Below are 17,689 nucleotides of genomic sequence, written 5' to 3'. Positions count from 1 at the left end.
TTTACTCATGGAATAGTAATATAGATCTTAGTATTATTTTAAGTGATGTATCATAATCTATAAACAACTATTAAAGATCATTCTCTGGTTTCTCTGGCTCTCTGCACTGGCGTCTGCACAAACTCGCTAGATCAGAAATCCAACATGGCGCCCATTTGCAATGAGCCCATTTCTCTAGTGTTCTTGGAACATGAACTAGTGAATCATTGAGCTGTAATCTGTGCTAATAAAACAGATGTTTCTAATCAATATTTGTTGTTTGCAGAAAAAAAGACAAAAGGGAAGAACTTCCTCTGGAGAGGATGTAAGGCTGTGAAACGTTCCTTCCAAACCCTCAAAACCAAAGTGTTTCCTCTTGAGGCTGAGCAGAAATCACGGGCTCATCTATACACACCCAGCGTAGAGCCGCTAGCCGGCACAGATGCGCTCGAGTCCGAGCCGACAGATGGTGAGTCTCCAGTTATTACCACCCTGATTCATGGCCATTTCAGCCTGATGTTTCTGGTGTTAGTCTTCATTTTTCCTTCTCTACTCCTGTTGGCTCCTCAAATATGCATTTAAATGTTTTGTTTGTTTGTTTTGTTAAACACCATTTGAAAAACCCATATATTTATGTAGTGAAGTCTGATGGTTGAGAATTCTTTCTGTTTTTCTTTTTGTTACATTTTTACTGAACTGTACTGTAAATGTGTCTTATGGTGTGACATAACAAAAATTATGAAAAAAAAAAACTCTTAATAATAGCATGAGAAAGATTTATCTTCATTGTTTGACACTTATTGTCCAAAATGTTTTCTTATACTGAAGTATTAGGAGTTCCTTCCACTGGAACTAAGGGGCCAAGCCCAACCCCTGTAAAACAACCCCACACCATAATCCCCCCCCCCCCCCCCCCCCAGACACGGCGTCAGCCGATTTTGTCAGCCGAATGTGTTTTGAAAAGTTGACTGACAAATATGAAACCGGACAATAGCCTATGTAAACCCCCGAAATCATAAGTTGCCATATTTCATCGTGCTTCGGCTTTGCTGCTGTCTCTGACTGGTGATTGTTGAAATCTGTCTCACACGAGGTGTGTCCACAGGTCAGGCTCACGGGACGAGGGCGAAGCAGAACCCAGATGATAGACGTCCGTCCACTTCATCTGAACACTCTCTCACAGGTCAGAATAGGCTTTTAATAAAGAAGTAATGGCTTAGTTTATTTCTATTTTCAATGGCTGATTTGTCATTGAAAATAGAAAGTTGAACCAACTAAAGTAACGGTAACACTTTATTTTGATGGTCCCTTTTGAACATTCTGTCGACTATAAGTAACTTTGCAACTACATGTCAACTTATTCTAACCCTAACCCTACCAGTCTTCTAATACTCTACTAATACTCTAATGAGAGTTAGTAGACTTGTAGGTGCAATGTTACTTATAGACAACCAAATATCTTAAAGGGACCAAAATAAAGTGAAACCAAAGTAACAATTTGATGTGACCACTGACTGATTATTAATATTATAAAAAATATATAAAACAAAAACAGTTTTTGATGTGTGAAATGTTCCATCCTCAGGATCCTGGAGAACTGGTTCCACAGATTCTTCTCTGGGCTTCACGTCATCCTCAGGTTTGTCCAGGTCCAACAACCTCGAAGGGTTTCTGTGTCCTCCGCTGCTGGGTCAAGTTCCTGTCGAGCCAACAGAGACTTCAGATGGTATATTTAGTATAAATATATATTTCTAAAATGTATAAATATATATATATATATATTTGTATGGTCCTCGAATGTGTTGGAGTATTTCACCAGTCATTCTTCTCCTGGCATCACGTCATCCTCAGGTTCGTTCCTCTCTGAGGTCCATGTCAAGAGGAGATGTAGAGATTCGTTGAGTCTGAGCAGCCGAGACTCGAACAGTGTCGATGGATTGGAGAGCCCAAACCAACAGGGTTTGTCCAGGTCCAACAACCTCAATCCGCACCCGACCCAGACACAGAGCCAGGATCTTCCCGGATCATTAACATCTCTGTTTTCTGAGTTTTCTGTGTCCACAGGTCAGGCTCACGGGACGAGGGCGAAGCAGAACCCAGATGATAGACGTCCGTCCACTTCATCTGAACACTCTCTCACAGGTCAGAATAGGCTTTTAATAAAGAAGTAATGGCTTAGTTTCTATTTCTATTTTCAATGGCTGATTTGTCATTGAAAATAGAAAGTTGAACCAACTAAAGTAACGGTAATACTTTATTTTGATGGTCCCTTTTGAACATTCTGTCGCCTATAAGTAACTTTGCAACTACATGTCAACTTATTCTAACCCTAACCCTACCAGTCTACTAATACTCTACTAATACTCTAATGAGAGTTAGTAGACTTGTAGGTGCAATGTTACTTATAGACAACCGAATATCTTAAAGGGACCAAAATAAAGTGAAACCAAAGTAACAATTTGATGTGACCACTGACTGATTATTAATATTATAAAAAATATATAAAACAAAAACAGTTTTTGATGTGTGAAATGTTCCATCCTCAGGATCCTGGAGAACTGGTTCCACAGATTCTTCTCTGGGCTTCACGTCATCCTTAGGTTTGTCCAGGTCCAACAACCTCGAAGGGTTTCTGTGTCCTCCGCTGCTGGGTCAAGTTCCTGTCGAGCCAACAGAGACTTCAGATGGTATATTTAGTATAAATATATATTTCTAAAATGTATAAATATATATATATTTGTATGGTCCTTGAATGTGTTGGAGTATTTCACCAGTCATTCTTCTCCTGGCATCACGTCATCCTCAGGTTCGTTCCTCTCTGAGGTCCATGTCAAGAGGAGATGTAGAGATTCGTTGAGTCTGAGCAGCCGAGACTCGAACAGCGTCGATGGATTGGAGAGCCCAAACCAACAGGGTTTGTCCAGGTCCAACAACCTCGAAGGGTTTCTGTGTCCTCCGCTACTGGGTCAAGTTCCTGTCGAGCCAACAGAGACTTCAGATGGTATATTTAGTATAAATATATATTTCTAAAATGTATAAATATATATATATTTGTATGGTCCTTGAATGTGTTGGAGTATTTCACCAGTCATTCTTCTCCTGGCATCACGTCATCCTCAGGTTCGTTCCTCTCTGAGGTCCATGTCAAGAGGAGATGTAGAGATTCGTTGAGTCTGAGCAGCCGAGACTCGAACAGCGTCGATGGATTTGAGAGCCCAAACCAACAGGGTTTGTCCAGGTCCGACAACCTCGAAGGGTTTCTGTGTCCTCCGCTGCTGGGTCAAGTTCCTGTCGAGCCAACAGAGACTTCAGATGGTATATTTAGTATAAATATATATTTCTAAAATGTATAAATATATATATATATATTTGTATGGTCCTCGAATGTGTTGGAGTATTTCACCAGTCATTCTTCTCCTGGCATCACGTCATCCTCAGGTTCGTTCCTCTCTGAGGTCCATGTCAAGAGGAGATGTAGAGATTCGTTGAGTCTGAGCAGCCGAGACTCGAACAGCGTTGATGGATTGGAGAGCCCAAACCAACAGGGTTTGTCCAGGTCCGACAACCTTGAAGGGTTTCTTTGTCCTCCGCTGCTGGGTCAAGTTCCTGTCGAGCCAACAGAGACTTCAGATGGTATATTTAGTATAAATATATATTTCTAAAATGTATAAATATATATATATATATATATTTGTATGGTCCTCGAATGTGTTGGAGTATTTCACCAGTCATTCTTCTCCTGGCATCACGTCATCCTCAGGTTCGTTCCTCTCTGAGGTCCATGTCAAGAGGAGATGTAGAGATTCGTTGAGTCTGAGCAGCCGAGACTCGAACAGCGTTGATGGATTGGAGAGCCCAAACCAACAGGGTTTGTCCAGGTCCGACAACCTTGAAGGGTTTCTTTGTCCTCCGCTGCTGGGTCAAGTTCCTGTCGAGCCAACAGAGACTTCAGATGGTATATTTAGTATAAATATATATTTCTAAAATGTATAAATATATATATATATATTTGTATGGTCCTCGAATGTGTTGGAGTATTTCACCAGTCATTCTTCTCCTTGCATCACGTCATCCTCAGGTTCGTTCCTCTCTGAGGTCCATGTCAAGAGGAGATGTAGAGATTCGTTGAGTCTGAGCAGCCGAGACTCGAACAGCGTTGATGGATTGGAGAGCCCAAACCAACAGGGTTTGTCCAGGTCCGACAACCTTGAAGGGTTTCTTTGTCCTCCGCTGCTGGGTCAAGTTCCTGTCGAGCCAACAGAGACTTCAGATGGTATATTTAGTATAAATATATATTTCTAAAATGTATAAATATATATATATATATTTGTATGGTCCTCGAATGTGTTGGAGTATTTCACCAGTCATTCTTCTCCTGGCATCACGTCATCCTCAGGTTCGTTCCTCTCTGAGGTCCATGTCAAGAGGAGATGTAGAGATTCGTTGAGTCTGAGCAGCCGAGACTCGAACAGCGTTGATGGATTGGAGAGCCCAAACCAACAGGGTTTGTCCAGGTCCGACAACCTTGAAGGGTTTCTTTGTCCTCCGCTGCTGGGTCAAGTTCCTGTCGAGCCAACAGAGACTTCAGATGGTATATTTAGTATAAATATATATTTCTAAAATGTATAAATATATATATATATATATATTTGTATGGTCCTCGAATGTGTTGGAGTATTTCACCAGTCATTCTTCTCCTGGCATCACGTCATCCTCAGGTTCGTTCCTCTCTGAGGTCCATGTCAAGAGGAGATGTAGAGATTCGTTGAGTCTGAGCAGCCGAGACTCGAACAGCGTTGATGGATTGGAGAGCCCAAACCAACAGGGTTTGTCCATGTCCAACAACCTCAATCCGCACCCGACCCAGACACAGAGCCAGGATGTTCCCGGATCATTAACATCTCTTTCTTCTGAGTTTTCTGTGTCCACAGGTCAGGCTCACGGGACGAGGGCGAAGCAGAACCCAGATGATAGACGTCCGTCCACTTCATCTGAACACTCTCTCACAGGTCAGAATAGGCTTTTAATAAAGAAGTAATGGCTTAGTTTCTATTTCTATTTTCAATGGCTGATTTGTCATTGAAAATAGAAAGTTGAACCAACTAAAGTAACGGTAATACTTTATTTTGATGGTCCCTTTTGAACATTCTGTCGCCTATAAGTAACTTTGCAACTACATGTCAACTAACTCTCATTAGAGCATTAGTAGACTCTCTGCTTAATATCTCCAAACTCTTTATTGTGATGCTCCTCCAACAGACACTCTACTGACAACAAGTAACTTTACAACTACATGTCAACTTATTCTAACCCTAACCCTACCAGTCTACTAATACTCTACTAATACTCTAATGAGAGTTAGTAGACTTGTAGGTGCAGTGTCACTTATAGTCAACAGAATGTGTTAAAGGGACCATCAAAATAAAGTGAAACCTATTTTTTTTTAGAAATGTTTTAATTGGACGTTCATCTAAAATTTTCAGAACATACCGAGCACGTTCAAAAGTAACGTTCCCATAATGCAAAATTATAAAATAGAATGTTCCTTTAACCAAGAAAAAACATTTTTGAAACGTTGGAAAAACTGGACGTTTTGAATGTTTAGGGAACATTTAGAAATAAAGTTTTCTTAATTTAATGGGAATGTAAGCTAAACGCTTTCAATAAGGCATGAACTTGATGGCACTTGCGCTGTCTGACACACACCAGAAACACACGCACAGAAAGCCGCTTCTCAGACAGCATACGATCCAGAAAATAATTCAATTTCACCACTTATTTCTCTTGAATTGTCAAATACACGCAAAATCGTCAAAATGGCTGTCGTGCCGAGCATTACAGAGTCGGTTATGTCATAAATAAGACATTGCTATGCATTTAATAAAAGTCAATGCTTAATATAATATAAATATATTTTAAGATATGGCCCATATGATCTTTGCCATTACCAGAACTGAGCCACACATGTGCCAGAGTTGGCCAAATGAAGCCTGGAAATGTATGTTTTCTTTTTAATAAAAGATCAGATAAAATAAGAAAAATAACTTTATCGTTGACACGGAATCACCAGGCTCCGCCCTCGTAATCGAGATAATTGTGAAATAAAATGACTATAATTATTAATATTGTGAATTGAAATAAGATGTTGGGACATTTATGCAGGCATTAAGCAGAAGTCAGGGGGATAGTGTTGAAGATTTTGTTGTTTAGAAAATAAGTGATTTGGCTACACATTGTACACTATTATTTCCTTTCTGTCTGTGTATGTCTTTGGGTGACTTTGGAACCTGAGAGCTGTGTGGTTACAGCAGAGAATTCTATTTCAGTAAAGTCACATGGTACAAAACTATTTCTCAAAATACCTATAGAATGTATTACCATATTTGGGAGAAGGATGTAGGTATATACGTTTGCTGGACAATCTCTCTGCAGGGGTCTTTCTGCAGAGGGTCTCTCGGCTTTGTTTGTTAATAAAGTCTAATATTTCTGGTATCGAAAATCTCTGAAGTCATTTCCCTGAAAAGAAAGAATTAAACCACAACAATAGTGTGAAAAATCCCATTACTTTAGATTTGTAACATTACAGATAAGAATTTAACAGTAAAATGTAAGTTATGTCATTATATCATTGCTTAATTTGACATGTTTGTGTCTAATAGTTGTTTTCAATAGTTTTTTCTTTTCAATTCTTTTCAAATCATTATTTCTTATTCTTCTATTATTTTAACCAGTATTATCTTGTTTTCCACTCAAAGTAAGGCTTGTTTTTAGAGAATATTAAAATTATTTCCCCCATTATAATATTATTTTCTCGACCAGCACTGATATTTAAAAAAAACAAAAACAAACAATGGATCTAGCAAGCTAATAATTGTCTCATATTTTTCTGTTTGTTTTTCAGAGTCCTTTGAGTCTCTCTATAACGTGGGAAAGATGATTGGATCCGGAAGATTTGGCAAGGTGTACCTGGGAACACGCAGATTTGATGGCAAAAAGGTCAATCTTACTTAATTGTACAAACATTTTGCTCTTGCAAAACACATTTAAAACAATGTACAGATGGTTTAATACTTAGTGCAATGTCAGGCGCTTGAATACTGTTACTGTTATTGAAACTGGGTTTTTGTTTTGCAGGTTGCCATCAAGCGGATGCGCAAGATAGACAACAAACGTTATCTTAATATTGTAAGTTGGCCAAATTCTGAATGTGTATTGAGTTGTTTAAGTGCAGATTACTGTAGTTAATACACCCGTAGGCAGTGTTGGGAAAGTTCACTTTCTACATGAACTAGTTCAAAGTTCAGTTCACAAATTTTAAAATGAACTAGTTCAGTTCATAGTTCATACTCAAAATTTTACTCTGAGTTCACAGTTCCAAAAATGAACTAGTTCATAGTTCTTTTTTTCCATGTTGCTGCGAGATATAATTTTTCAAAATTATTGCCACAGCCCATATAGAACCACAGACAATTATTTGATCAGTTTTAACACTGAAGCTATGCGTCAGATTTTTCCCATCCTCACCGACCTTGTCATAAAACTTGTTTAAATGATCATACGACGCCTCCTTGCTGCTTTTCGTTTTGATTTGTAACGTAAGTGATGAGTCATTCATGAACGATCCATTCATTGCGTTTGTCACGTGACAAATGAACGAAAGACTCAGAAGGTAAAGTAATTATTTATGTTCCCTGTAAACGATTTTTGACTGCATTATAATGATTTCTTAATTCAGAATATGATCAAGATTGCGTAGGTGGATGTGTTCTGGGAATTTGCCAGTTAATAGTATAACATTTAAAGCCCATTAAATGAATGAAATGACTCGAAAAAAGATTTGTTCATTTTGATGAACGAGATCGAACAAGAGAGTCAGTAGACACTGGTGGCTGGTGTTGCCAGATTGGGTGTTTTTTCCACTACATATTAAAGGGTTAGTTCACCCAAAAATGAAAATTCTGTCAGTAATCACTCACCCTCATGTTGTTCCAACCCCGTAAGACTTTCATTCATCTTCGGAACACAAATTAAGATATTTTTGATGAAATCTGAGAGCTGGCTCACTCATCCATAGGCTTCTATGGGATCGAAACTTGCCAGCCCAGAAAAGTTAAAATATTCCACATGACTACAGTGGCTCAACCACAAGCTTATCAAGCGACGAGAATACTTTTTGCGCGCAAAAAAACAAAAATAACGACTTTATTCAAGTATTAATTTTCGTCTGTGTGGGCCTGAATTAATTCACGTAGTGTAACAGCGCAGCGCATCTGGGTTGTACGTCACACGTAGGCTCACTATTGGCCGATGCTGGTCATGTGTGTGATGCGTGTGACGTACAACACAGACGCCCTGCGCTGTTACACTACGTGAATTAATTCAGGCCCACACAGACGAAAATTAATACTTGAATAAAGTCGTTATTTTTGTTGTTGTTTTTTTGCGCACAAGTATTCTCGTCGCTTGATAAACTTATGGTTGAGCTACTGTAGTCACTTGGACTATTTTCGCGATGTCTTTACTAACTTTCTGGGTTTGCAAGTTTCAATCCCATAGAAGCCTATGGAGCAGTGATCCAGCTCTCAGATTTAATAAAAAATATCTTAATTTGTGCTCCGAAGATGAACGAAAGTCTTACGGGGTTGGAACAACATGAAGGTGAGTGATTACTGACAGAATTTTCATTTTTGGGTGAACTAACCCTTTAAGGCCAGTTTACGGTGTGTTTTAGCCGGGTTTTCGCCTGGAAGGCTCTATAGAAATCTGGCACTCTATTGAACGAAGTTAAACTGAGAGAGCGTGGCGTTCACAGACACCAGAATGAACGAGTTCAATGACGGCGTTCAGGCACAACACTGCCCGTAGGAAGCATTAGGTGTAAATGTGATCAACAAATAAGCCTAGAGGCACCAAAATAACTTTTGAACACATCTAAAAAGATCAAAGAAAAGTACATTTCAAAATGATATGTTTTCTTCAGATTTTTACCCAGCTAACCTTCTATCTGCTACTTCTCTCTAGCCTGGGAATCCCAAACCTCTCGTTACAGAAGTGGCGCTGCTGATGATGATGAGGCGAGAACCCATAAGCCCCTTCGTCATCCGACTATACGACTGGTTTGAAGATCAAAGAAATTTCACCCTGGTTATGGAGAATCCCAAACCCTACGAGAACTTGCTGGACCTCATCATTCGTTTTCATCATTTGTCTGAAGCAACAGCACGGGTCATCATGAGACAGGCTGTGCTGGCAGTGCAACACTGCATCCATCATGGCGTTTTCCATAATGACCTTCATGCGCAGAATTTTCTGTTGAAGAAACCCCTGCTACAGCTCAAGCTGATAGACTTTGGATCCGGTCAGCTGTTTAGTAGCGATGGCTACGACAGCAAAATATACATTGGTGAGCATTCTGGGAGTGTGGAAACCTGAATGTAGTGACTTACTAATTATTTGATGCTTTAAAAAAAAAGCTCAACAATGTGCAAATGTCTTTCTTACAGGAATGGAAGATTACTGCCCACCTGAAGTCTTGACAGAGCCTCGATTCCACGCCGTCCCAGCAAATGTCTGGTCTCTAGGAGTGTTGCTGTACGAGATGGTGAACGGATGTTCTCCTTTTCGTGATAGACCGGAAATCAAACGAGCCAAAGTTAAATTTCAGAACCCAAAATTATCCAAAGGTGAGTGAATAATATTGATAACATTGATAAACACACACATAAAGCAAAGGCTATGTACAGAAACAGTTAAAGGTGAAGTATGTAAGATGTTTTATATATAGCTCAACGTATAGCGAGAGTTTGGGGCGAGAGCCGTGGGAAAAGAAATGCAGCTTTAGTGACAGAAGTGAAAGCCAAAATTCACTGCATTTATTCCTTCAAAGATTAAACAGCTCATGAACACGTCAAAGTGAACAGAGCATTGTGATGCGCAAAGGCACATTTTCATAAAGACAAGCGCAACACAGCTGAAATTATTACTAATATGTTGGACCTGAAACATGCCTTCACATGAACCAGTAAGAGCTGCGTTTGTGATGTTTGAGTCGGGGAAGACGCGATGCACGGAAGAAGGGGCCTTTGCAAGAAAATATGTAATATATGTAAAAAATATATATATTTTTGAAAATATGCTTTATTTTGTCATTTATTCCACTCGCTGCCACTAGTGTCGCAGAAACGACATACTTCACTTTTAAACTAACGATAAGGAACATTTTACAGTATATTAATCATGTTTTAGATGCTGTTTTCAAAAATGCCAGGTCACATGCTCATGACTAACCAGCTCTCTCCTTATTGTACAGAATGCAGGGATCTGATTAGCCAGTGTCTAGCGCGGGATCCGACTAAACGCCCGACGTTAGAGCACATGTTACAACATCAATGGATTAGTAATGGTCTACAGTAGATTGGAGAAGTTCAGGAGATTCACTCCATCAGTTTCAGGTGTGAGGAAGTGTAACAGGCAGAGGTAGGATTATTATATGTTGTCTTAAAGCAACACTATGTAACTTTTCAACCTTCATAATATATTTCCAAGATCCTTGTGATGGTACATCGACTTACAATAGGTTGAATGACACGTCTGCCATAGCCTGAGAGGGTCTGTATCGCTTTTACTGGCACTATGTAACTTCGGGGTTCGGGTAGTAACCAGAGCACAAAAAGAACTACAAAATTCGACTGCTTTACGGCATACGTCACTTCCCCCACCACTTCGTCAAATTTGGACGTGAGAGGCCAACCAGCGTTTGTTTTCGGCTTTCGTGCGTATGTTTTTGTCATGGAGGCTGTTTACACCTGGCCACTTCATGCGTTTTCTCAGATCGGATAGCTATCCGATCGTGAAAAGTCCAGGTTTAAATGCCCTCCGAAACGCATTTGAGACGGATTTGAATCCGATCCCTCAAACCACTTCTGAGATCTGAGACGCATTCCAGACGAAACTGGACAAGTGTAAATGCATATGGTTGTTGAAACCACATATGTAAATTGTACTCCTCCCAAAAATGCTTAAAAAAAAAACATAATAAAGCCAACGTGCAAACTATCGCAAATCAAAGTGAAAGTAAGTCGCAGACACTTAACACACAATCTTCATCATTAAAAGTAAAGAAATGAAATGATCTTACCAGGGCTGTTACTGCTCTCTCTTATTACGGTGACGTGCACTCCATTAAATCTGCATATAGCGCGAGAATTGAAGATCGAATTTAAATCCGTTTCGCAAAAATACATTTATGTGACCAGGTGTAAATGGAATCGTTTTGATAAATCAGATAGCTATGCCTCACGAATTAGTTTGCCAGCTGAACTCAGGTGTTGTGAGGTGTATTTATCACGTAGTCCTGAGGGATATCAGACAACGCCGTTTGATGTTGATTCCTGCGATTATCATGAGAACAGCTTTCAATATCTCACATAATTATCAGGACATAAATAAGCCTAACGTAGAGGTTGTAAATAGTGTAAACGAGCACAATTTGCAAACTATTATGATAAATTGCAATAATCATGTCTAATGACATCATAACGGCCAATGTTATGAAATAATGCGACGTACATTTAACTTAATTGATGTTATCTGGCATTTTGTAATGTTTACATTCCAATAAAAACAACACATTAAATTATACAGTAGGCCTAGACTATAGACTATTTACTTGTGATTTAACTGCAATCATGTAAAAACGTTATAATATATTTACAACAGTGCAAGTATTCCACAGCGACTCTAGGGGTCGCTGTTTGACAAAAACACAATTTCTACTTAATGTGGCTTTAAATTCTGGATTATTTGTAGTGAGATTTTCAAATGTGTGTTCATTGTAATGTTCTTGTTGTAGTCAAGTCACCTTCATTTGTATAGCGCTTGATACTATACAGATTGTTTTAAAGCGGCTTCACTGTAGTAAACAGGAGAATAACAGAATCAGTGAACCAAGCAGAATTCAATTCTGTTCTAGCTCTAAAAAATCATTCATGAGTGACTTGTTCATATCATCTTTGTATTGGATAGGAAATAACATACTTGCTGAGAGCTCTGAGCTCAAGACTGTGACAATCACGAGGCTGGATGCAAATGCAAGTAAAACGCTTTATTAAGTAAAGGAACAGATGCAGGATACTCCTCTGGCACAAACAAACGATTCGGTGGGCAATCGGGCGGAGGTGTTACCCCTTCTAAGGCAGACAAGACCTTCAATTCGATCTCCCATCTGAGTGTGGAGACAATTAGGGTCTCGGGTAAAATGCACTAAATGAACTGATTAGTGTCAAAAACATTGATTAATTCAAGAAAGAAACAAGTTGCTGAAATCAATCTGTAATGCTATAATAATCTGTTTGGAATATGTGATTGTGTATTGTCAACAATAAGCAGAAACATTCTGCATTTCCATTTTGTTGTGTGGATCATTCATTTCAACATTTATCCTCATTCTCATGTTTAAGAATCTGTTATCTGCTTGACAAATAATGTATGCTACTGCCCACTAACATGCTTTTAAAGCTATTGTTATTCAATGTGTGAAATTTTCCATCCTCAGACCGCTCCAGAACCAGGAGTGCTGCTTTCTCTAAGAGGACGGTGGAGGTTTCGAGACCCAGGTCTGATGACCGTGATCAGGATCCGCACCCGACCCAGACATAGAGCCAGGATCTTCCCGGATCTTTAACATCTCTGTCTTCTGAGTTTTCTGTGTCCACAGGTCAGGCTCACGGGACGAGGGCGAAGCAGAACCCAGATGATGGACGTCCGTCCACTTCATCTGAACACTCTCGCAGAGGTCAGAATAGGCTTTTAATAAAGAAGGAATGGCTTAGTTTCTATTTCTATTTTCAATGGCTGATTTGTCATTGAAAATAGAAAGTTGAACCAACTAAAGTAACGGTAACACTTTATTTTCAACTATTACTACAACTACTACAGATTAGCATTTCTGCCGTGTTTGCCGTGTCGGGATTATTTCACTGTCATAATGACTTGCTGTGGGGTTAATTATATTAACAGATCGTCCCAGAAGAAGCCTGGACTACATTTTTTCCGGTGAGTGAAATTCTAATATAATTTCATTTATTCATTTTATTTCGAATAATTTATTTATTATTTATAATTGCATTTAAAACTTTATTACACTCCAAGATCCAACAGACTGTGATTAGCTGTAGGCTGAAACCATGGACGTAACGTATAAAACGTCTGAAACGGTGTCATATAATGTTACGCCTGCATTTCATAATTTAGCGTAACATTTACTAACACTGACTATATTGGAAGTATTTTTTGACATGTTCTCAAAGATATGTGTAGGAAATTAGCCTGTAATTACTCAATAGACAGTACAACGAAACAAAATGAGGACTAGCTGTGATGTCCGCCACAAATTCTTAAGCTAAAATACATTTATTAACGTTACAACCTTTTGGACACTGTAGTCATTTAAGTTCTATTAATTGACAGTAGTCTGTGAAGGAGGTAACTATCTATTTGTTTATGTAAAGTTTTCCTCTAGGTGATCCAGAACATCTCAGGCTGGACCAGTGGATGCTCAATGTGAAACGACAGAATTGGACTCCTAACAAGTATTCTCGTCTGTACAGTGAACATTTCGAGAGTCATCACTTCACTACTGACTCCAGGGTACAGACACCTCGTTTCATACCTTACAAAGATTCAAGCAACATATTGGTTGAAATTGGCGAAATATTGACCATCATACATTCATTTACATTACATTACTAAATATTTGATTAGGTCACGGTTAAGGTGAAATTAGTGACACACCAGTTAAATTTAGGGTTTTCACCGATGCAAAAATCAAGCAACATGACCACTTTTTGCTAACCTTTACATTTCAGTGCTTTTAGGGCTGCACGATATTGAAGAAAAATGCGATAACTCATTACATAATGTGATATTCTATATGCGATACGATAATGCTTAAAGTGTGTAAAACTAATTTCAATTATCTTTAAAATATATTTAAAATGATATAACCTACTTGCGTTTCACATTCTTTTTTTGACAAGAAAACATCCCTAAAACTTCTGAAAGTGAACATCAGTGTTTTACTGTAGCATAAGAAGTGTTATTTTAACATCAGTGTAAACCACTGGGTTTAGAGTTTTAGGTTATCCTACATTAGGTTTATTTAACAACAGAAATGGAATAATCAAATGTAAAAATAAAACACTGCTTAGTTTTCACTGTATGAATTAGATATACACTGATTCTTGTTAAAGCTACAACATTATTTTTTAAAGTTATTTTCTCTTTGTCTTTTTTTCATGACCCCAGTTATTGCAAGCTGTGGTGGTATGCATATCGCGATATATACATTTGCGATATTTCGATATATTGTGCAGCCTTACCTTTTATGCAAATACGATAAAATAAAAAAATTCTCTGTGAAATTCATGTTTGAAAAATGATTCTCCAAGCGAGACAGCGGGACACAGAATGATTCCGTTGTGACAGTTATTGCGAACAGTTACATATTCGTTTAATAGCAATAATAATTTTTAAATGTAATCTGTACATTCATACTAGTGTTAGACCGAATAATGAAACAAACGCATACATCTCTGTTATGAATAACAGCCATTTACAGCCAATATGACCAATAATGTCATATTTTGTATGCTTCCTGTAATTTTTATTAGGGAAGGACATGTCTGAAGGACACTGCTGTGCCAACCATTTTCTCTTTCTCCAAGGGCAAAGAACAACAGCCAAAAATAACACGCTTGGTAAGTATTGATGAGGTGGTAAGTGGCATCTCTATGGCCTACAGAAACCATCTCCAGGCATCACTGCAGTTTGCCAAGCTACAGAAAGATGCTTTCAGCGGCTGCTAAAAACCAATGAGGGAAGGGCTCCACAGGGAAGAGGAACAACAGCAGCCATTGTCACTCAGGTTCTTTCTGATTGTTCTGAGAAGAATCTCTTCCCACAGCTGCACACTCACTTGTTTGACATGTGTGTTGAAGCTAACCATGTCCATGTTCTGGTGAAGATGGCTTCTGCGTGGTACTGCAAAGTTAGAATAAATCATATAGCAAGACGGACGACAGATAAAATGAAAGAAGGCAAGGTAGTCCACAAAAAACGTTCAAAATTAATCAATTTTTATGGAGATTAAGGGAAAGGTGGTTGGTCGTATGTATGTGTGTGTGTGTGTGGTTGCTGTATAGCATGTTTTTCTATGTGTATGTCAGAATGTGGCTAATTAAAACTTACTTTGTAGTTATCAGACATAGAACATGGAAAATGGTACTGAGCCTATCTCTCTTTGGACAACATTGTAAATGTTACTTGGAGCCTGCATGAACTAAGTAATGTTCAATGGGTCTCATTCATGAAACACGAGCAGAACGAACTTTTGTGTAAATCGTGTGTAAAGTAGCCTGGAAATCCACACCTAAATCTAAAAGATTAATGGTCTGGTGTCGGTCAATGAAAATCGGCCAGCTCGAGGGGCGGCACCAAGCATGCATTTGAAAATCTCACAGCACGCAATTGGATAACACTACGACCAATCACAACAATAAACCCCATACGCTTAGCTACCAGCGGAGCTAACTGGTAGATTAGACTCTTCCGGTCGGCAAAACAGCAAAAACACCCTTCTTGCAAAGGAACGATTCAAGCGCCGTCTTCTGTTCCTCTTTTGGGAAAAAGCCAAGTCTAACTCGTTCATTGTAGCGGCCAAAGCCGTTTCAAACAACTGCTATTCATCCATAGCCATCTTGCAATGTTTACTGATGACTTCGACGTCACAGCGCTGTCGTCATCTCGCCTCTGGCCCGGCTATATCAGATAACCCGATGTGATTGGTGCAGCTCAGATCGAGGGGCATATTTAATGAGCTCCATTGCTCGACACCAGAGTAACTCACTGAGCAAATTCAGCTTGTGCTCTCGCGAGAAGTCTGGTTTACCAGGGTATGTGTAAAGTGGTTCTGGCGTAAATTTTCGGATTCATTAAAGGAGAACCGGATCGGTGCTTGCAACGCGGAGCTGTTACAGTTAATGCCCAGAGCTCCCATTCAGCTAAAACGGCAGTTTTTCAACATGAACAGGGCCCTTACATGACAACAAGATGCGTTTAGCAACTTAGCCATTGTTTAAACTCACCTAAATAGTGTTTTAGACGGCTAGCTGTAGTCTCGCGCTGAAGTCCCGTGGGAACTCAGTAGTAGCCGGAACACGACGCTCCTCCCACCTGCACTATGTGCGCGATTTTTTTCCCCCAAACCACTTCAGCGGAAATCCCGCCCTGCAGCTGATTTAATTGGTTTAGGTTACAGTGACGATTGACATGACCAATGAAAACCTTAGAATCAGCTGCAGGGCGGGATTTCCGCTGAAGTGGTTTAAAAAAAAAAAAAAATCACGCGCACTTTTTCCGGCTACAACTGAGTTCCCACGGGACTTCAGCGCGAGACTACAGCTAGCCGTCTAAAACACTATTTAGGTGAGTTTAAACAATGGCTAAGTTGCTAAACGCATCTTGTTGTCATGTAAGGGCCCTGTTCATGTTGGACAGACATTTTAATTGCATTTTGTGTCTGTTAAGAGGCACAAAGACACTCTTTAGGTTTATGCCCCCATAACTGCCGTTTTAGCTGAATGGGAGCTCTGGGCATTAACTGTAACAGCTCCGCGTTGCAAGCACCGATCCGGTTCGTTTTTTTTTCTATAAACAGTACTCACAAAGGTAAAACGATCAAGATTAACTTAAAAATTCACCGAAGTTCTCCTTTAATGAATCCGAAAATTTACGCCAGAACCACTTTACACATACCCTGGTAAACCAGACTTCTCGCGAGAGCACAAGCTGAATTTGCTCAGTGAGTTACTCTGGTGTCGAGCAATGGAGCTCATTAAATATGCCCCTCGATCTGAGCTGCACCAATCACATCGGGTTATCTGATATAGCCGGGCCAGAGGCGAGATGACGACAGCGCTGTGACGTCGAAGTCATCAGTAAACATTGCAAGATGGCTATGGATGAATAGCAGTTGTTTGAAACGGCTTTGGCCGCTACAATGAACGAGTTAGACTTGGCTTTTTCCCAAAAGAGGAACAGAAGACGGCGCTTGAATCGTTCCTTTGCAAGAAGGGTGTTTTTGCTGTTTTGCCGACCGGAAGAGTCTAATCTACCAGTTAGCTCCGCTGGTAGCTAAGCGTATGGGGTTTATTGTTGTGATTGGTCGTAGTGTTATCCAATTGCGTGCTGTGAGATTTTCAAATGCATGCTTGGTGCCGCCCCTCGAGCTGGCCGATTTTCATTGACCGACACCAGACCATTAATCTTTTAGATTTAGGTGTGGATTTCCAGGCTACTTTACACACGATTTACACAAAAGTTCGTTCTGCTCGTGTTTCATGAATGAGACCCATTGAACATTACTTAGTTCATGCAGGCTCCAAGTAACATTTACAATGTTGTCCAAAGAGAGATAGGCTCAGTACCATTTTCCATGTTCTATGTCTGATAACTACAAAGTAAGTTTTAATTAGCCACATTCTGACATACACATAGAAAAACATGCTATACAGCAACCACACACACACACACACACACACACACACACACACACACACACACACACACACACACACACACACACACACACACACACACACACACACACACACACATACATACGACCAACCACCTTTCCCTTAATCTCCATAAA

The 17,689-nt window shown here is 39.5% G+C and overlaps 2 protein-coding genes and 1 long non-coding RNA gene across 3 annotated transcripts in view; 2 read left to right on the top strand and 1 right to left on the bottom strand.

Moving 5' to 3' along the window:
* The window catches only part of LOC309479403 (uncharacterized protein), a 373,702-nt gene that overhangs the window by 254,107 nt on the left and 101,906 nt on the right, over nucleotides 1-17,689 (top strand). The window contains exon 6 of the mRNA XM_082143528.1: nucleotides 266-448. Within this exon, the coding sequence (XP_081999654.1) occupies nucleotides 266-448 (183 nt within the window). The remainder of the gene's footprint in view (nucleotides 1-265; nucleotides 449-17,689) is intronic.
* The window catches only part of LOC309479377 (uncharacterized protein), a 271,906-nt gene that overhangs the window by 166,003 nt on the left and 88,214 nt on the right, over nucleotides 1-17,689 (bottom strand). The gene's annotated exons all lie outside the window — the stretch shown is intronic.
* LOC309478577 lies at nucleotides 12,559-15,784 on the top strand. The gene is made up of 3 exons (XR_014199042.1): nucleotides 12,559-12,772; nucleotides 13,499-13,626; nucleotides 14,649-15,784. It is a non-coding gene; the product is annotated as an uncharacterized lncRNA (long non-coding RNA).

This window comes from Leuciscus leuciscus (assembly GCF_965113295.1).
Source record: "Leuciscus leuciscus genome assembly, chromosome: 17".
Classification (NCBI taxonomy): domain Eukaryota; kingdom Metazoa; phylum Chordata; class Actinopteri; order Cypriniformes; family Leuciscidae; genus Leuciscus; species Leuciscus leuciscus.
The sequence above is the reverse complement of the archived record's forward strand: the minus strand, read 5'-3'. Positions and strand labels throughout refer to the sequence as shown.